Raw genomic sequence first — 21,558 nt, forward strand, 5'->3', positions numbered from 1 at the left:
TAGGTACCCATTACTCCTTCTGTTCTCTGTCCTAGAGTCACCTGTTTATTGTGAAAGGACCTAAATCCTAGGTCCTGAACCTTCCAAGTTGTTTGGAATTGGGAAGGTCTCTATTCTTCAACTGTAGGATGCTGTCCTAGCTCTGAGTCTGAAGTCCTCTTCACCTAAGGCTTTACCACCACAATTCCTGCCTCTCCATTTAAAAGAAATAAACTACCCGAGTATCTGGTGAAACATCCATGTGTTGAATTGCATGTGTTTCTAAAGCAGTATTTGCTTTCTGGTTTCTAGAACAACAAAAGAAAGGCAGTCAACTTGGTGCTGTATTATGAAATATCAGAGGAAGAAAGAAAACTTGCTTTAGCACAGTGGAATCACCTCATCAGCACAGAGGCTATCTCCAGTCTTTCCGAAAACCAGACCTCAGCCACATCTGCTGCAGGAGAGCGGGGCTGGAGCACAGCAGTGGCCAGGCTGTTAATGGCTCTCACTGCACAGCGAGGGCTCGAGGCTGTGACAGAGGATGGCAACTTGGGTGATAAGAGGAAACGGTAAAGACACACACAATCCAGTTTTATCAAGGAAGCTATGAAGACAAGTTTACAGCTAGAGGAAAAACCAAATAGTAAACAAGTTTGCTTGGGTCCCGGGCTGTTCTCCTTTTTCAGTTTGATTGCTTCGAGTTTCCTGCCTCTGCCATGTTTTTCCCCCATGGACTGTATTTATTTCACTTTTCCTGGCAGAGCACTGTGCTGTGAAGCATTTGGTGGCTTCTACAGTTTCAACACTATGAATTACAGACAGGATGTGAGTGCACAGTGATAGTACAAGTATTTACCATTGAATTATCACTCCCAGCTCTTTTTTTCACATCAAAGCACTAATCTCCTCTACAAGCCATTATGCTGTAGATTTGAAGCGCTTGTTCCTGACTAAAAGGCAATATAGGTTGAAGGTTGCTGGTGACAGAATCCAGATTAATTATAGAAAACCAATATGTACTTCTATTCCATTGATAGTTATTCACAGTCAGAATTAGGTATCCAGGTGAAAATCAGCCTCACTGGAAGAAGAGATTTTGCAGCAAACCACGTGGCTTGTTTGATGGGTTTGGTCAGTGCAAAAGAGGGTCACCAAGAAGTACCTCAAACACAGCCCAGACCCTGGACACATCTGAACAAGGAATCCTCACAACGCACAGGGACAGTGCAGGACACAGACTGACACTGAACCGAGACAACAGGAAATGTTACAATTCAGTTCAACAGTGCTGGCAAAGTTCATGTCAGGAATGTTTAGCTATTTTATATTATTATAAGAAATCCTGGGACAATCCATCTTAATGGGAACACTTTCCAAAACTTTGTTCAATTACAGATCAATGTCTCCATCTGAAACAACTTTTCTTGAAAAAACAGTTTCGCATCACCTCAGAATTCTTGTTTCTTTGTTTCTTAAAATCAGTACTAGTCTAGTAAGAGCACTGTAATTTACTGTCAAGAAATATTTACTGTGATTTCCCATGAGAGTTTAAAAGGGAACAAAAGTTTTGTCACACAATAATTCAAACAGATAAATCTTATGGCACATTTCAAAGGCTGACATCAAAGCAATGTTATGCAGATCCTCTTTGTAAATAGTTACAAATAATAGGCATGACACAAATATGACTGTTTCAGTATTTAATATTTAATATCCAATTTAAACATAAGTATTCAAAAGGAAATATTTTTACACTATTTCAGTAGTCACTTAGCTCAGTAGCTGGTTGCAATAATCCTTAAAGTTTTCAGGAACTGGATGGAGCTATAAGCATGAAAACTCCCATTTTAAGTTAATGCATGACAAAGTTCCACTGCAACCCTCTGAAAACCAAAGAGTTATATTAAAAGAAATTCAGACACTGAAGTACATTGAAATGTATTGTGTCTTACACTAGAGTTTCTTACTTTACTGGTCAGAAACATGATGGTAACTTCAAAAGGCACTCTGAATTAAACTACAGTAACTCCGGTCTACAAGCATTTTAGAAGTGGAGTAGAAAAAACCAAAACCCTATACTCATATAAATTTCTTTTATCTCTGTCCTAGCCCCAGAGCAGTCAAATTATATTGCACTTTTAAAATATTCTGTGTAGACTGTGATAAAAATCTAATATTTACACATTGTGTTTGTTAAAGAACAATGCATTACTGTGTAAAATATTTTAAGAACCAAGTTTAAACCCTTATTCTTGTATTAACTAATATAACCAGAAGCTACATCAAATATTTTTTTTTCCTTAGATCCTATTCTAGAAACATTTTTGGTCCTTCCTTCAAAAATTTTGTTATGCTGCAATTCATGTTTGTAACTGGTATCAATACTTGCCTCAAGTTGCAGTAGTTAGAAGATTTAAATAAATAAATACATAATTTCTAAAGAAGCAATAGCTTTGGAGTTCTGTAAACAAGCTGCTCTGGAAGGTCTGTAACAAGACTCAATTTGGCATGTTATGACTTTAATTGGCAATACCTTACAATTATACAACCTCTGCCAGGGTAGAAAACAGTTTGGTAGGCACATCTTATAAATCAGTCTGGGCAAAAGCCCAAAAAATACTGATTGTTTCCTAGGCCATATGAATAAATAAAAATGGTTAGAGTAACATGATCCACTGAAACCAAAAATTACATTTATGTGATCCGTAGCTGGGGGGAGAGAAAAGAAAGTATATTCTTTTTACAATACAATCCAAAGGAAATGAACAAGCCATAAATTACTATATGATAACCAAGATGTTCAGGACACAAAGTTTGGCAGAATAAAATGAGCATTATAAATTCATAGAAATACTGATCTACGGGACTTAGCTGCATCTCACCAGAAGACAATAATCACTCAATTCTTAATCCAAATTTGAAGAAACATTCTCAATCTGTGGTAAAACAAATTCAGTGCAAAGCACCAACTCTGATGAAATTTTCCTGACATCTAGGTTGCCCTACATTCCTGTTAAAATATGAGTAGCAATATGAAACAAACATAACAGAGGCACAGTTATGCCATTTACTTATAAATTTACATACATGCATGTTCTAGAAATTCAGGTGATGTCAGGAGGTCTCCTAGGCTGCATTGGATCTATTTCATATAGTACAGTTGTAGTTTACATGTTCAATTACATGACATGCCCCAAGTGCTCTGTGTGCACACCCCTGTGCTTCTCTGGAGCTTTTTATTCTGTACTGAAGTGCTTCCCTTTGGTTTTCATCACTGAAAACTGATAGATCAGGAGAGCAAGGAAAAACTACTCTCAGGCTTTTGTGGAAAACACAGGATGTTATTAATTGGTGAAATGACTAAATGCTTCTGTTTAAAACCAAGAAGCAAGTTGGTTATCTTGCTGTTACGAGACACCAAGAGCTGTCACAATATCTAATCTAAATGCCTACTCTGTGTAGTTAATGGAGACTGCCAAGGGCAACTGCAAACCCTTCAACTCAGAAGCCCACCCTTTCTGGCTGCCCATAGAGACATGTTTCTGAATTTGGTAATGAAAACTCCTTTCCTCCCCTTTCCCCCCAAGCAGAGAATTAGAGGAACATCCAGTGCTAAACCAAATTAAACCTCCGTCCCACAGCTAATAAACTGCATACCTTACAAGTGGAGATCAATGTTGTTTGAGAGAAAGCAAATAAAAATTCGTATCAAGAATTAATATAGCTCATTAAATAACTACACAAAGCGATTTGTCCCAAAGTTAAACAGGTAAGCTGCAACTGTACTGTATCATACACATTAAAGTCAATTGCAGCTGGGCTAACAGCCACATCTGCCTTTTTCTTGCTCCTCATTCAGTTGTTCTGTAGAGCTGTGGCCATTGGAGCGCACCACTCCTTCAGGGATCCAGGATTTATCCACACATCGTTCCATGCGCTTCATAATGAGGTCAAGCAGAGTTTCAATGGCTTTGCTTACATTATTCCCATTTGCTGCACTGGTTTCAAAATATGGTATTCTGCAGGAGATAAAAAATAAAACCTTACATCATACAGTTGTCATGGGAGAAAAATAATACAGTATTACTGCCACGTACTTAGAATTCACACTGACTGTCACTGCTACTCCATAGCAGACACACTAAGTGCTCAGTGGTCTGAAATGCAAAAGAAATTAATGAAATGGCTGACTGAAGGTAGGGCAGAAGGGCAAATGTTAATGGAGTCCACAATTTATAGAGGCACTTGTCAGCATGATTTCCCAAAGTTGTGCTCCTGAGGTCTGTTTTTTTAAACTCCGTTCCCTGCAAGAGATGCAGTTACTCCAGAGCTGATGTACATAGAAATCAGTAAGGAGAACACTTGTGCACACAAGGACATATAAAGTAATTGCAGGAGAAGGAATGCTGCCAAGGCCATTCCTCTGCAGGCAAGGCACTAAAGACTCATAGTGTGGTGGTACTCATCACTACAGAAGGTGACTTTCTTCTATTGACACCACAACTCTAAACTTTCTTACAGAAAAGAAGAAATCTCAGTGCTCAGAACACCTATGTCTTTGTCAAAAGTTTCTGGCACCTTGGTTTCTAAAGTACATTGCTTGTTTCTTTATTGCTGTGGATCGGGATGTTCCACTGTGGGTCCACAGGCTATTGCCTTCTGTACTTAGTGCTCCCCACAGCATGGTGCTACAGTGGCTGCATTTGTGTTACTGCCCAGGAAACTGATATCATCACTTCAGAATTTTAAGTGTTTCTTACTTGACTTGCAAGACCCAATGAGTGGCCAAAAGTCTAAAGTCTCTTGCTGTGTCTGTGCAGGTCTCTTGCAATCTGTTTCAAATACATCACATATCCATATGAGGCCCTTCCACAGAAGGGGACATTCACTATCTCACACTTTAGTTACCAGAAGACTGTTCACTGCTGCAGGATTTATCTTGCCTCCCCTCAGAAGAAAGTGCAGCCTAGCAGCCATCCCGTCTCATCTCTACAGGGCAGAGAACTTTGTAACTGCCTAAGGATTGGATGTGCCCCACAACCTTGGCTTTTAGCTCAGTATTCCTAAATTAAGTTGCATTTTCAGCCACAAAGATAAATACTTCATAAATTTTTTTCAGAAGTCACATGCAAAGAGATTTAAGATATGGTCACATGCTATCTGCTGCTGCTTAAAACTTCTTGCTCCTTCACAAGCAGCGGGTTAAAATACCACATGCATTTGCTGTTGTCTGTGTGACATAGACTTGATTTCAAACAAGCATTTTCACAGAAGGAAAGAGTAACTGCACTAAACCCATTTCTCTCTCATAGACAGATGGCTTCTTATTTGCCTCCAATGATTCTTCAAGGCCAAGGCAAGCTAATTTGTGCCAGTAAACATCATGACACAGCAGAAGACCTGCAGAACAAGGCAGCTTGCACTGAGGAGCCAGTGTTCCCACTACTGCCTGTCCTGTGGGCTTTACTTTGGAGCAGTTCTACTCTGTCCCTCCAGACAAAGGTGGATTAGTGGCTGGAGCACATCATTTAATTTAGCTTTCATTTGAGAAGGAATCCAGTTCATGTGCTAGAAAATTGCTCCACTATGTGAATGAAAACACAACACATGCATTAGATTATTTCCTTCAGAAATGTGTTTTAGATTCTCAGTGAAATGCAAAGGTGATCCAAAGATAAGCCCCACGAAAGCGTTAAGGGAGTATAAAAGTACAAATTAATATCTGATAGGAACAAAGATTTCACATACTTCCTTCCGAGGCATGTGACCTGTGCCTGGCAGGAAGGGGAAGGGCAAGGCTACCCTGTCTTCCTACCGGTTTGACTCAGTTTTCAGACTCGCTGGGAGCCTGTGAGATGGCAGATGCCTCAGCACAGGTAAGAGCAAAGAAGTGACCAGATTACTCATATGCCTCTCTAATCTCACCCTCTTTTCCAGAATGCTTGTGAAAATTTTCACTGTTTACTGCCAAGCAAATAAAATTACCCAATCTCCAGTGCAAGATTACTCTAATACCAAGTGCTTATTTTTAAGCAATGCAGAAAATAAGAATCTCAGACAGAAAAAAAGATATCATACCAGCCATTTAAGCATCCTAAGATGCTTATTCTCACAATAACCTTTCAGGATACAGAAAAAAGCATTAGGGAAAGTATCTCATTCTGCTCGAAACACAGCAATAATTGGAAGAAAGTTACTTACCCATATTTTTCTGCAAGTTCCTTAGCATCTTCTTCCTTCACCATCCTTTGGTCCTCCAGGTCACTCTTGTTTCCACATAACACAATGTCTGGGTTTTCACAATATGCATGCATTTGTAGCTGACCTGGCAGCACCAACATGAAGAGGGGTCACAAGTCACTGTCACACACGGCTCCCTAGGAACACTACCACAAACCAAGCTTGCTCTGCTGGCTCACAGCACTTCTCCACTGGCACTGAGGAGTCAGAGAACAGGTGGGCTTCCACTGTCACATACCCAGTGGAAAACCCAGGGAAACAGAAGCCTGGCAAAGTTAGCACAGAAACTTGTGCATTTGCAGCTGAAGGAGTTACATGCACTAAGCATCTACAGTGAGCTGCCAGGAAAGGATCTGCTTCCCTCTCCAGACGGATGATGCAGTTTGGGAACTCCTTTGCCTAGATATACCAGCCAAGTAACATTTGCCTTACATTAAGTTTTGCTGACAAAGCTTCAGGTGATTCAAAATACTTTTGCATAAGCTTCCCACACACTTAAATTACTGAACAGCACTAGAGCCAGGGATAGGATATTGTCTCAGCTTTCTTTTATATAGGTTAAAATCCAAGTTCAGTAGGCAAAGCTGAATTTAAGGTGAGCCCCTATTAGCAGCTATTACAATTATAATACATTTACATTATTTTACTGAGAAAGCCATAAAAACCTGTATTTTAAGCTCTAATTCTCAGTGAGATTCCATATTTACAAACATAACCCCCACGCCCCATTACACCCATGCAAAGAAAGAAAGATAAAAAAAAAAAGCCATACTTATCCAGTTCCTGACATTCAGAAAGCTTTGCTCATTTGTCAGATCAAAGAGTAGAAGAAACCCCATGGCATCTCTGAAGAAAGCTGTAGTCAAGCTACGAAACCTAGACCAGCAAAGTGAAATTAATTTGCTCATCTGACAAGATACTTTGAAAACATAATTGCTTACAGTTATAGAAGAACTGAGGTAACTGAAGACTGAATGAATCAGAAGGAAATATTCATAGTTGTTTTGCTGAGGCAGGGACTGTGTAAGAAAAACTGCTAACATTACTGTGGCCTAATCAAGGCCTAAGGCATCAAGGCGACATGAGTGTGAGAGCTTTAAACAGTCTTCTACTATAAAGCATGCCTTGATCAAGAGTCAAAAATTAAAACAATAATGAAATTCTAACTTTGAACAAAAATTTATCCCCTATACACATCAGTCCTTGAATTTAAGACTAACAACCACAAGAATGCTAGTCTTTTGATAGGCCAAAAGAAAAGAACCCTTTGAGATGCTTTTGCCTGACTTTCCCAAGACATCAACATATTTACAGAAACCTAAGAGAACTTTAAAAAGACAAGCTTTAAAAGTGTCTATATGTGCTGGCTATGAAAAAAAAAAGACTAAAAAGCAAGAAGTACAGGTTTTGTGTTCTACAGTTGTAAATTACAGTTAGAATTTAATGGGTACTCATAGGAAGCTTTCCATTGCTGTTAAAGTAAGCTGCCATTGGGCCATACCTTTCCTGCCCTGCAGTGTCCCAGAGCTGAAGATGGATCCTCTGTCCTCTGCCACCAACACCATCCGGCCCATTGGGTCTATACACCTAGAAAAGGTAAATTTGCAAGACTGTTACCAGTCCAGCTGCTATAGAACACAAAAGAATTGACATTTAAAGTCATTAAATGCAGCAAAGTTAGCACTGCTGATGCACAGATCACAGCTACAACTCAATCCTCTGCTTTGTAAGGCAAATGTAGCATGAGATGCATTTTAATATTGCATCCAATTAAATATTTAAAGTAAGGGTAAAAGGAAAACTGCAAAAACAGGGCCCAATAGACTAGGGACTACAGACAGATATTTAGAGCACGAGACAAGATTAATTTTTGTATTATGATTTTCTGGGTTTTTTACTAGCTTACATCATGTTCAAAATAAAATATAAGAAAGCAACAATGCAATCTGGCAATGTATTGGTAGCAGTTGCAGAACCTCATTAGCAAACAGGATATACTCAAGAGATAATGACATCTCTACTTAGCTGCCAAAATGCTGCTGAAAAATTGCTGAGGGTAGATCTTATCAGATCACAGCTTATAAAGCAGAAATTGGATGATAAAAATAAAAGCTGCAGCGTTTGCCCGGCATGAAAAAATAAGTAAGGGCATCTATTAGTCTTGGAAGGATCAGATAAAAATAGTTTCATTTCTTGTTTAGAATGCTTCAAGTTAAGTCATCTTCGTTACCTTCAAATGTCATCGTATCTAAGCTTACAAGAGCTACAAACAGAATTCCACAAATTCAGCAAGCTTATGGATTATAAGATTCAGGCTCTGAAGCCTAAACCTTATCCTGAGTTATCAAATATGCTGATCAAGTAAACCACCATGTTTACAATCCCACAAAAAGAACAAGGACTTATTCAAGAGACCAGTTTGGCATTTAACTAAGATATCTAGTCCTTGAACTACTGTGGTGCATGTTGTGCATCAAAAACCAGTCTGCACAATGCCCATGAGTCCATCCAGATTTCTGGACACAGGAAATCACCAGGCTACAATGAAAGACATTTAATACCTGTATGTAACAATAAAAAGCTTCTGCCAACTCCATTTCCCAGAGCAGTAAGGACCAGCATCCAATTTGTTACGATATTCTAGTGCTCAGCTTCATATCAGAGTACATTTGCTTAGTTTAATAACAATTCAGGGGTTGAAAAAAAGCAACCTTATATTTCCTAATTCTTCTCTGCTAGTGGTGACTAGCTTAGGAAGCCAGATCAGCTGCATGTACCATTTCATCCACATGTTTAAAAAACTGCACCTTTGTTCAGTAGCCATTTCAGTTCATACCCAGCAAAAACATTTTACTACAGTTCAGTCCTCCCTTGTGAAAGGAGTTCAACAGCAAAAGTGCTACTCCAGGTACTGTGTGCACAAGTCACAGAGTAGACACACTTATCAACACCTGCTGAGCAGAAAGAAGTGGTTTCTTAGAATCAGCTCTTTAATTTCTGGGGAAATGGGTCTGTACACAGCAATGATAAAAACAGCCAGGTCAGAGGCCTTTCCTGTCACAAAATGAAGCACACAGTAACACTGATTGCAGGCCTACATGCAGACAGACACCATTTTCAAGTAGCACATTCTTCATACAAACTCACCACTCTCTTTTCCCGAAAGTCAATGCCCACCGTTGTGATGAATTTGGAATTAAATTTGCCATCAGTATATTGGTAAAGAAGGCTGGTCTTTCCTACTCCAGAATCACCGAGCGCTAGGAATTTTATGAGGTAATCGTAGTCCCCATCAGACATAGTGAGAATTCAGGCGGCACCTTAAAAAGCAAAGCAAAAAGGAATAGTTAGTCCAGAGCTCTGCCAGGACTTCTGACAAATGTTTAAAATACAAATCACTCTCTGAACTACAAAGCAGCAAGTGGTGGGGCCAGTTCTGTGCTCCTTTACACCAACTTCACTTTAAACTCTCAATTACACAAATTACCAATATCAAATCCAGCTGTGACTGAAAAAGTGCATCTTTAGTTTTATTACATTCCTCTTATTGGAAAGGGAAGGCAACACGATTTTAACTTCTTCAGGCAAAGCTGAAAATCAAGGCCAAACTATTCAAGTTATCTGGAACATAAACTGCAGAACTGTTTTCAATCGTTCTGGAAGCTGGCAAAAGCTACTTAATTGTACTAGCAATGCAATTCTGGACTCATACTATGGCATTAGTAACAGGAAAAAAAAAATTCCTGGACTGTCCACTATATTTAAACAAAATTCACAGTAATTTTCTATTAATAGGTTTTTTTTTTTAGTCTTGAATAAGACCTTTCTTGTTGTTGTTGAGTTTTTTTGTTTTGAGGAAGAATCTTCAGTTTTTAAAGTTTTTGTTGTGATGCTAGCTAGCCATTCAAACTAAATCTTGATTCTGAATTGACATTAAACAAGTACACGCATTTTTTCAATGGCTCATTACACAATTAAGAAATTTCTCTCTTTTTTCTGCTTTTTTTATAATAACCATATTCTCTATAGTCTGATCTAAGTGCAGGAACAACTAAAATGTGTAACAAAAATCACTGGCAAATTTCACGTGTACTAGAAAAGCTGATGTAAGTGCACAGGCACTTTCCTGTTGAGTAGCTACTGAGCCTCCCTCCCCCAAAACAAACAGTAGAGAGCTGCCTTGTGTTGTGTTCAAAGACATGAACATGAAAAGATAAGCCTAAAATAACCACTCTAAAAGCAACAGAAAACCGGCATAAAATTGCCTCATATGAAGGATAGAAAAAGATGCCAAAAATACAAAAAAAAATAGGTTATGAAATAAAATTTTCAAAGAGTAATATCTGCTCTTTCAACTCTAAATATTTTTGGAACTACTTGTAGTTTGAACTAGATAAAGATATCAATTTCAAGTCAAACACTGCAGTAGTTTGCATCAATGGCAAAACACCAATTCATTTCTTGAATATCAACTCACAGCTTGAGGTCTAGAACAAACTGTGTCTCCAGCATGTGAGCATCAATCACCACCATTCGGCTAAAACCGTTACCATCTTAAAAGCTTCACACCTTTATAATTGTGCCGCTCTTGGTTACAAGTCAGAACTGTGTCTGGTTGACGTGGCCATACGCAGCTTACTAAAAAGCAGACACTGGTCAGATTTACCCCAGATATTCTCCAGCTGAAGTCAGTGGAAAGCAGCTGACACTTTTTTCCCTTTCTGAAAAGCACAGAACTCTCTCTTTCCCAGCCAATGTATATTTCACATGATGCCATCAATGCCAGTAAAAGCTTGCAGGAAGAGGGGTTTAGGTGACAGAGTTCACACTCCCTACTATGCCACAGCCAGCTAATTCACATCCTACTGTTGTGTTTTAACCAAAGTTTTGCAATAGAGTAGAAGGCAGAAAGACAGAGCCCTGCAGCAAGAGTGAGCTTTTTACATATATGCACCACAACTGCAGGACTGCATCCACCACATAGGTCTGAAGGAGCAGCATATTCAAGCAAATTGAACAGGCAGCCCAAACACTGATGTAAGAATGTTTTCAGAAGAAATTAAGAATCCTGATCCATTAGACACATTCACATGTATCAGCAAAAATAATCCGGGGGGAGCTTGTTTCATTTTTTAAATCCTCTCCCCTGTTGGTGAAGGGAAAAAAGTAAAACCAGATCACCTACCTTGTAGCTCTACCAAACTCTTTTCATTGAAATGTACCAGAAGAAAAGGAAAAGTATTTTAAAAAACAGAGATGGATTTTTCTAAAGACTGCATTTGATTTAGACTTCCATCTCACACAGGGTGTTTCCTTTGCCCTCATGTTCTCAAAAGGCTAAGAGCTGTGTAAACTCATTGTCTACTGAAGCACATGTTCTTTCAGTCTCAAGATCCCTAAATTATTGTTGCTTTAAAAGACTTAGATGTAAATCTTAGGGCCAGTATATTACACTAAGACAAGCTTGCTTCATGACTTTTACTGTGCTGTGCCACCTGCACAGTTGGTTTTCTGTTGGGTGGCTGTAGGTGTACAGAACATAATTTTAACACCAAGTACCAATGGCAGTGCAGCTGATCTCTGCTGATTTACCATGCACCCTGTGCAAGACCACACAGAGGAAGGGAGGGCACTGTAGCTGTGCCACAGAGCTGTAGGGAACTCTTACAGTTCAGCTGCACCTTCCACTGGACAGGGCTATGTGAAAGCTCTGGCCAAAACAGAAAGGTCAAGATTAGGCCTTGGGGAAGTAAAACCTAAAGGTATTCCTACTGTCATATCTGATTTGTAAAGTGTCTTTCAGGGCAAACATGCTTTATCATTTGGCCCACTCAATTCTCCCTGTGGTTGGTACAAAATACAATTTCAAACAGACTGACAGAGGGTGAGGAACCCTTCACAGGAAGGGTTCTAAAAATGCCTTCTAAAAGATTTGCTTGAGAAGGAAATTTTCTCCTTTGGTTTTGAAATGCATACACCTCTAACTGCACCCTATAATGTCAATCTATTATTCAAATATCTCCAGGGAGTGGTTCTTGTGAAACCCTGCACAGTTAACCTATCCTCGGAGACATGTAAAGAGCTATTTTCATAGCAGTTTCAAGCCTTGTCCTCCTCCCTGTACAAATATTTAAAAAGTGATCTCCACCCTCCACTTCCGAGACCGGCAGTCCTAGTGTCCAGACACATTCAGTTTCACATAACAGAAATAAGAATATATTCACTGCAAAGTATATTCACATCAAAAACTGCTGTAAAGTTTTTAAAAATCAGGGCCATGTTGCTAAATTCCATCCCATTTTTTTCTTCCAATTTTGCTTTTTTTGTTTTAATTAGGCTTTATAGCTTCACATTTTCCAGTCTTTCCTTCCACTTTTCCATACCTCGTATATCAGGAGAATAGGAAGTAGAAAAGGAAAATTCTGAAAAAACTAATGATACAATTAGAATTCACCAGGTCACCAAAAGAAAATAGAAAATTGTTCCCAAATCTTGCTTCTAAGAGTAAGAACTCCTTGGTTAAAAAAAAACAAAAACAAAAAAAAAAAACCACTAATGGACACAGTTTTAAGCTCCACGTCAAGCTCTCCACAGTTTTGCCTATTGTAAATCCCTCCTGAAATCCCATTCAGCTCTGGCTTTGCACTTTGCCTGGTATGCAGATGGACAAGAGCTGTGAACAAGTGCTGGAAAAGCTCCACTGGCCTTTTCCATGGCTGACAGGACCCCCACAGCCAGCACTGGAGTTGTGCCTGTACAGTTGCTGCTCTGGAGCCTCCACACACACAGAGATCAGGCCTTATTAAGAGAGATTCTCTCCAAATCAAGTGCTCCTCTTGATCCCTGCATTTCCTAGTCTGAGATACTTTCACATTACAGACATCAGTGTTAATGGGTTCATCTTTTTGCCTCTGGGACACAGATATCACAGCACTATTGTGTGATAAAACATTCCAGACTATGGCAGATTTGCTCCTGTATAAATTAAGGAAATTGGCTTGGCATGCAGGATTTCCCCTGTATAGTATGGGAATAGGTGATATGCTTCCTGAACTGGCCTTACACAAAACACGCAACTCTTGTGCTGCTACTGAGCTGATGGACAGAAGGAAAAAGGAAGATGGCAAAAAAGATGAATACATGGAAACACAAGCCAAAAAAACCCAAAAGCATTTATCTGCAAATAAAAACATGTATCCATACACACAGTGTAAAATTCAGGAAATCTGAACATGCCCCCCTAATCAGACAATCCTCAAGCACATCAGTTTAAAGTAAGGTATACCACTTACCCCAAACTCTGCAAAAGGAATAGCTAGGGCACACTGGAGATAGTACTTCCAGTAGGAGTACTTTTCCAGCACCACCTCTTCAGCACACAGCCAAGAGGTTTACGTGTCAGCTGTTTGCATCCACGTTGATGGGAGCTCAGAGATAAAGAGGTGTGCCCATGTCTGTCTAGGAGGGTGCTGCCTCACTGCATGGCTGGCAAGCAATTACACAGCTCACATGTCCCTTTTATTCCTAGAGGCAAACAGCATTTCAAAAGAGATTTGTGCAAGACCTACCTTGGAACAGGTCTAAAGTTGCTGCAAAATCACCCACACACCTTTAAACAATTACATTGTTCCCAGCAGGGGTTTTCATTCAAAAATGCATTAATGGTGGAGTATATGGATCACACCTGTTCAGTTATAGCTTTACATTCTTTACCTCTGGTTTGAGAATACAGCAGTCTTTAATATAAACAGCTTCCTTTCTGTCAAGGCTCCATGTTTGTGATTAGAGTTGACATGAGCATTGGGGAAAAATGAATCCAAAATCCTCCAAAGACAGAAAAAGAACACTACAGGTCTCTCAGTGGGCAATAATGCATTTCTACAGATTTGATTATTCTGCAAGTGCACATCAATTCATACAATTTTTTTTTTCACCAAGGCACTACACAAAATTAAACTTTGAGAGTGTTTTATGTGTCACTCCATCTGTTCCAGCAGAAAAACTGAGAAAGTGATCCAGAGTGCAGAGGAGCAAGTTCAGTAATCCTGTCACACCAGCACTGCCACCACACTGCAGCGAGGCAATAACCACATTCCTGCTCGGCGTGGGCGAAGCACACGGAATGGCCTCACCCTGCTCTAAGGCTCCAGCAGCACCCGAGTGCTTGAAGAACTGGTCAATCACACACCAGCCAGCTCTGTCCAAACAAGGGACAGGAACTTAAATAATGTTCCTGCTTAGTCAGCACTTTGTTGGACGTGCTTTGTTAGAAGCTGCCAGAGCCGTACAAATGTAATGTAGCACATCATGACAAGAATTCTTCATAAACTCAAGTACCTGCTGTGCTGGGGGAAGAGAACTAATGAAGAAGCACTTCACCAAAATGTTCTGAGCTGCACTATTGTTTTTCTTAGGAAAACGTATGACCTGGCTTGCTTTAGTTTTAGTCAAAATTACACTTTCTGTGACTTCTGGGGCTTTTCTGTAACATAAACAACATGAAAAAAAAATTACTCCTTGGTTACTTTCAATTGCTTTACCTGATATTTTACTCTTAAAATGTTTTTAGTTTCAACTGTAGAGGAATTCTAAGGAATGGCAGGATCACTGTCTAAGAAGTGCCTATTTCTTGGAAAGGTCTAACTAATTTTAAGGGTGCTCAAAATACATAAGAACCTGCAAAACTAGGTACAAAACCACAGGCTGGGAAGTTTTAGCCTCCAAACACTGATGTCACTTCCACTTGGCTGAAGGTGCTCTACAACCATTTTTCAGAATCACTGCAACTGCAGCATTTTGGGAGCACGAACTGACGGGCACACAAAGCACTGTGAGAATGACTTACTACAGGAGATGCCAGGCAGAAAATGATAATCCCACCAAGAAAGGGGGTACAAAAGAGAAGCAGCAGGTCTGTGGCGAGAACCTTGCATAACAGGCCAGGTAAGAAACTAGCAGATTCTGGACTATGCTTCCAGAAAACCAAGAGACACTAGGAATGGAGAGGCCAGGAAATGAAACAACAGTTAGTTTTGCAATTGCATTTGCATTTCAGCATCACCAACCCAACAATCAGGCAGCTGGATTTCAAAGGTCATCTCAGTTACACAAATGAATGAAAAGCAGAACGGAACTGGAAAAAATTAAGAATAAAAGTAGGAATATTACAGTTGGTTATTCAACACTCCCCATACAGGAGAACCTTTGTGCAGCTTCAATTTATGTGCAAAAAGCACAGCACCATCTCTGTTCCCTCATCACTTCCTAACATTTTCATGTTCCATGGTAAGGAAATACTGTAGATAAAGAAAGATTTGCAATGCTATGTGATGAAAACAGTTGATCTGTCCCCCTCAAGAGCTTTTGCCTCACAAGTTACCTCTTTGCACTCTCATCAGAAATTGCTTTCAAATTAGAGCATTAAAGCGAACATCTGTCTAAGATTAGAGAGGAATAATCTGGCAAAATAAATTACTCTGATTAGGACAATTAGAAGTCAATGGAGAAGGCCACCTACCAGACACCTGAAGATACCTCCTAATCATTGTTAGATAAAAGTGAAGACCACACAAATATGATACAAATGGGACTATAAAACTACATCATTCATCTAACATTATGTGGGAAAGCACACAAAGGGGTGAGGCAGGAAAGAACTGCAGTGCAGAATTTAATCCACCTTTTCATCCTTTGGGTTGGGAAATACATGGGGTTTTTGTTTTTCATAGGAAGTAAACAGTTCCTCGCTAATCTGGTTGTTAATTGGAAGATACAACAACTTAATTTTCAGCAACCACTGCATTCTTTAGCATTATTCTTTTCTGTAATATTGAGATCTAACATAACAGGGGTCACAGTATAGAGTATTTATAACATTTTGCTCTTGTTATTTCTTGGCAAGTTAAATGCTTTCTCATTATTTAGGTGCCATTGAAATATCCAAAAATTTTGAAGTTCATCAGAAGTTTTCTGAAAGCAGCTAATCACAAGGCATCGTGGCCTTTTGGAAAGGACTAATGTAATCATTTTTCCAGTAACCAGTGAAAACCTCCTGTTCCCCAGAACATTTTCTGGTTATCAAAGTTACTGACTGAACAACTAAGGCATATCCATTTCTAGTGAGATGGAAAACTCTTATTATCTATGGATATCAGGCACAATATTAGGAACAATAAAAAGTTACTGGTGAAAATATGTAATCAGAGGGATTTCTTAAATGAATGTGGCAAAAAGGACAAAATCAGTTCATAGTTATCTGTGTAAAAGCATGGGAAACTGTCAGTTAAAACTCTGTCCAGCAACTTTGAAAGGTTATTCTTCTACTCCCCAAATCCAGCATCACAGGACAGAGATGCTAAGCAAGGACGGGTACACAATGGACAGAGATGGAAGGACAGATCTAGATTGATAAAACTGAGGCTCACAGCTAGCATTCACTTCTCACAATCTTTTAAAAATCAGAAAAACCTGACAGAAGCATCCTTGCAGATGCAGAGCTCACTGGATCTACCCGAGATCATGCTGCCATGGGGAGTCAGTGAGAGCAGTGCTGGCAGCAGGATACTTCAAAGAGTTTGAGAGGTAGGTGGCAGCTGTGAATAATCTGCTCCTAAGAGGTCTCAAAAAGAAACTGAGCTTTTAATTTCAGAGTCTGTAGCTACAGTCTAAGAAAGATTTTCAGCCAGTACTGAGCAGGACTTGTTCAGTAAACATGTGTGGGGATAGTGGATAGTGAGTGTATGTGATGATTCCATGTTTCATAAATGCTATGAAAAGGTTAGAAATACCTTGCTGAGAATACTCTGGCCATAACTTAATATGCCTATTACATAATAAAACACCACTTCTGCCTGAAATAGGCTGTATTCAAAAGGCCACAACCAATTCTCTTCAAGAAGTCACTAATGTGCAACAGCAAAGCAGAAATCTTCACAGAAATCTTCATGTGAAAGCAAGACACAGCCACTTTGGAGCATGCTTGTGGCTCAGAAGTATCACTCAAACTAAAGCAAAGCTAAAACTAAGGTGTTTCAGTGGGCTTTTCTTTCAAGAATTGAAAGCCAAGCCCCTACTTCCACCCTATCCTCCAGCTGAACAGCTCCAGAACTGCAGAACAAATTACTACTGCCCAAGCCTTCTACCGAGGCCCTGCTGTCTGCCAAACTACTCAGACAGTGCTTTGGCAAAATGTTGGCTTCAATTCCTGTCCTAGCACAGCTTTCTAGACCTTCAGGGAAGGCATAATTCAAAAGAAGCACTGATTAAGTAGGCTGAACTGCTCAACACAAAGCTTCCATTCAAAAAGCCTTCTGTTTTTCAACCTGAGTTGCCAGTAATATTTATCTCACTGTTCAGATCAGAATCCCATAATACAGCATGAATTACAGTTAAATCCTGATACACAGCAAAGACTCCTGAGACAAACAGCACAGCAAACTAGAATTTCTTACATTAATTGCTGTTATATAGGAATATATGGGCAAGGAAAGCAAAAAGCAGCACAAGTCTAATGCCACAGTTTACTCATACCTTTCCTTTTAGTTATTCCCAGATGGAGGGACAGCCCCAAGATGGCTGTAGAGTAAAACCCCACTTGAAACCTGGCAGTTGTTGCCAGCTTTTCGTGCTGCAGGTGCCTTCCTAAAGAATTCTTTCATAACATTTCATGCACACAAAGCATCCTCAAGTTTCACTTGAACTGACCTAAGAGGCAATTCCCCACCTCTACCCTTAGAAGTCTTCATTTAAAATTCAGAATGGTTCTATTTATAGCTAATAAATGGCTTAGCAGCAGTGAGCTTACAGAACAACCACCTCTACAACCCAAGTTCCAGAAAAAATATACAAAGTTTTTCTATGAAAATAAATTGCCAGTCAGAATGTTCTAATTGATACAAGCAGTGCAAGTTTCCTGTCAAAAACTGTGTCAGGGAAATGTGTATGTAGTTATCACACCACAGTGCATACAGACTGTGCTGGCTTGGTGAGACACCAAATAGAAATGTTGTATGCTTGTGAGGAACTCAAAAATCTCACACAAACTGCCAAACCAACTTCATAGAACAATCCTACACTATAACTGAGAAAGCATTAAACCTCTGAAATGAAGACTGGAATATAAAGGGTAAGTAATGGGAAAGAATCTATTCAGCCATGCCCTTCTGAGCACAAGTCACAATAAAATGGAAGTATGTCATGGTATTGTCCCACAAGAGTTTCTATAAAAAAGTCTCATTAAATAGGTGCTGGTGTTTCATCTTCTGCTGAAAGACTGCCTTTGCTTTGCAGCATTTGGTTTGATTTTAAATCAGTGCATGTGATTTACTATAGAAGAAATTAAGAATCCAATAATGAGATTCCAGTAAAAACAAATTAAGTATGTGAAAAAAGAAAATCTCAGCACTAATCAGTACAGCTGCAGTGCCTGTAGTGGTGCTGTACTGACTAACCCACTCACTCCCAGAGAACTGCCTCACCAAGATGCCAGTTTTTCTGTTTATACCAACACTTAGATCACAATGTATCAAAACAGATTTTTTTAAAGAAATTTTATTCCTATGACACAGTGTTTAAACAAATTCAGAAGCAGGAACTACACTGTTTGAAGTAAAACATTTTAGACCAAAAAGTTACTCCTTTTTCTCCTTCCCATTGTCCAGAGCTTATTTTTCTCCCTCTACTAGGATACTTCCATTAACTTTTTCCATTAACTGGTTTTAAGATTTTTTTGAGGTCATTCTAAGTTTTCTAGAGTTTCAGAGTTTTTGTTGGTCTTCTTTTTTTCTTAAGAAAAAAAAATTTACAGTTTCTCTTTAATGCCATTATTAGTTACATGCTTAAAGAAGCCCAGCTGAATTAGATTCCCAGTTTGTCTTTAGCAGGCTTAATTACTAAGGCTATTTTGTTTAAGATAGTGTTATAAATGAGAGACATGTTGGAAACATGCAAATATACTAAAATCCAGCAAGACTATGGTGAGGGAAAGGGTGGCAGCACCAAATGCTAGCATATTGTTTTGCAGGGTACAAAAGAATTCCAATATTATCAAAATTAAATCCCCAAGTAACTTAGGCAATTAGAAATCACTGCACTAAAACATGCTAGAAATAGTTTCTGTAACACATTCAAAATGCACATGTAATGCAACAAATGAAAGTATTATATAACAGTAAATTGCAGTGAAGCAGCTACAATAACCAATCTATCCACACAGCACAGGAAAAACAAAAACAGTAAGCCAAGCACCAATGTTTACAAAATCCTTTTTCCCAGTTATTTTATATAAACTTTGCATACACTGGTGATGTCTATAAGGAAACAGTAAGAAAATATATTTATTGAACTATATTTATTAATTTCTCACTTCTCTGTCATAAACATAAGTCAGCTGGTGATGATCTGGAGGAGAAAAGTCATCTTAAGGCATTCTGTGCTAGACATAAAATAAAACCCTGGGAAAGCCTTGTGACCTCCACAGAAGTGGAGAAGAATACTGTTTTCTGTTCTCTGAACAACTCCTCCTTGGTTATTTGCAGTCTACAAAAACTGGAGTTTTGGTTCATGATTAGAACAATGCTGGTAAACACATGGCTAGAAAGGATGCTTGATTAGAAAATCATGCTTATAGTGGTATGGCATGACTTAGTCAGATGGGTACATATATTCTGAGTTTCTTCCAAAGGAGATACAAAATGCAGTAATAACAGCCCACCTTCCTATTGCTTTTATGATAATTAATTTTAACATTCAAGTCATTACTATATGATTGAACAAGGAATGTGAACTAGATGAGCTCTCATGGCTCCTTGCTATTCAATATTTTTTTTTCCTAATTAAAAATAACAACCTGTGCAACACATGTTGCACCATGTTGAACACCATGTTCATGCCTTTTATCATCTCTTGACATGATAACAAACATGTTGGTGCACAACGCAGTTAAAAACCCTGCCATTCTGAATGACTGTTTTACTCAGTATCATCTATCTTTAAATACTAATAGGAACACAGAAACAGAGGGGGAAAAAAGTTCAAGCACTGCAGCATTTAAAAATAATGAGTTAGTCTGTTCAGTATTTTAAATGTTATTTGCACAGCACACTTACTATCAGGGGTCTAATTGTACCTTCCAACTGCAGAACAAGTTTTGACAAGTTTGCCACAGAAGACAATATAGAAGGCTGATGACTTGGGACCAGAACAGGCATCTTATGGATTCAGACATTGCTCACTGCAGTCATTTTATTTATTTTGTTAATAAACTTACCCTGGTTTGTATTTAAGTCTGACTGATTTATTTATGAAAAGCAATTACTAAATACATACCAAAAGAGCTGCAGTTCTGTCATTTAACCCCAAAGCCTGTGTTACATTAACCAAGTGTACTCCCCAACTTTTCTTTTCCCTCTAGAACAGGAGGATGCAGCAATGCCGAACTCTCAAAATCAGCCTATTCCAGGCAGCTTGTTAAAGTGAAAGTGTTTCAAAACTCTGAACAGAAGAACAGCTGGCACAGTCAGCTCAAGGAAAACAATGTAATAAATCTTCTGAAAATAAACAGAAAAGAGAAAGTGTTTACATACCTATGTTTAACAGCTGTGAATGGATCTGTAGTTTTCCAAATGTGCTTCAGTGACAAGTTTCCTGACACAGGTCAGATCTCTTGAATACCATAGTCATGCAAAAAGAGCCATTTCTCATCTACAGGAAGCATCAGCAGAGAGAGAAACAAAACCAAAATAGTGTAGTTCAGACTAATAGCTCTAACACTCACAGGGCATGGGAAGCTGCCAGCCCCACACAACCACCCTCCCCACCTAATTACATTCAGCTGCTTGTCATGTGGTCTTGCTGACCGATCAAGTGATCTCTTTTCCCCCTTTTAAAAGTAAGCAAAGTAGCTAACTAGATCTCCCTAAACCAGGTAATACACCTCGAGCCTTTGCATAAACTACTGACCCTCCTCCTTGTCTTAGGGGGAGGAAGTTGCAATGTGCGAGCACAACTTTTTCTAAGTATACAAAAAAAAAATACAGCAAGCACAGTAATCTACTATATTGAAATACAGCAAGCACCAAAGTTGCCCAAACTGGTCTTATTTCCCACCTTTACAGACAGCAGAAAAAGGTACTGATTACAAAACTGGCACAGACCATGTGAGCAGGAGCTGGAAGGACAATGACAGCTGTACCATAGGGCTTTGTAGGCATCTGTGTCCAGTCCTTTCTGCTGAACCACTTCTGATGGCAACAAGCTCCAAGAAGAGATCAGAGTGAGGATGTTGCCAGAAACTTTCTGAAACACAGATGTTAAACCTACAAGTTCCTGTCCCTGCTC

At 39.1% G+C, this 21,558-nt stretch overlaps 1 protein-coding gene across 3 annotated transcripts; it reads right to left on the reverse strand.

The window, feature by feature from the left end:
• Positions 1 to 1,667: 1,667 nt before the first annotated feature.
• On the reverse strand, positions 1,668 to 21,058 carry RAB27A (RAB27A, member RAS oncogene family). Of its 3 annotated transcripts, XM_068204017.1 has the most exons (7): positions 21,039 to 21,058; positions 20,805 to 20,922; positions 9,370 to 9,542; positions 7,724 to 7,809; positions 6,995 to 7,098; positions 6,184 to 6,307; positions 1,668 to 4,001 (listed from the first exon to the last, which is right to left on the reverse strand). In XM_068204017.1, the coding sequence occupies exons 3-7, from the start codon at positions 9,520 to 9,522 to the stop codon at positions 3,803 to 3,805; spliced, it is 666 nt and encodes a 221-aa protein (XP_068060118.1). In that variant the 5' UTR covers positions 9,523 to 9,542; positions 20,805 to 20,922; positions 21,039 to 21,058; the 3' UTR covers positions 1,668 to 3,802. The 3 variants fall into 3 exon arrangements, with proteins under 3 accessions (XP_068060118.1, XP_068060117.1, XP_068060119.1); XM_068204016.1 differs by lacking the exon at positions 21,039 to 21,058 and having other exon boundaries at positions 20,805 to 21,025; XM_068204018.1 differs by lacking the exons at positions 20,805 to 20,922; positions 21,039 to 21,058 and adding an exon at positions 14,560 to 14,704.
• Between the last annotated feature and the right edge of the window lie 500 nt (positions 21,059 to 21,558).

This window comes from Anomalospiza imberbis, chromosome 13, assembly GCF_031753505.1.
Source record: "Anomalospiza imberbis isolate Cuckoo-Finch-1a 21T00152 chromosome 13, ASM3175350v1, whole genome shotgun sequence".
Lineage (NCBI taxonomy): Eukaryota > Metazoa > Chordata > Aves > Passeriformes > Viduidae > Anomalospiza > Anomalospiza imberbis.

Bases quoted from the DNA above. Each gene is read 5' to 3' on its own strand.
- RAB27A (XM_068204017.1), bottom strand. From the start codon at position 9,522: ATGTCTGATGGGGACTACGATTACCTCATAAAATTCCTAGCGCTCGGT. The intron at 6,308-6,994 runs GTATGGCTTTTT...TGGTGCTGCCAG, and splicing joins GAATGTCAGGAACTGGATAA to GTCAGCTACAAATGCATGCA. The intron at 4,002-6,183 runs GTAAGTAACTTT...TATCTCCTGCAG, and splicing joins GAACTTGCAGAAAAATATGG to AATACCATATTTTGAAACCA.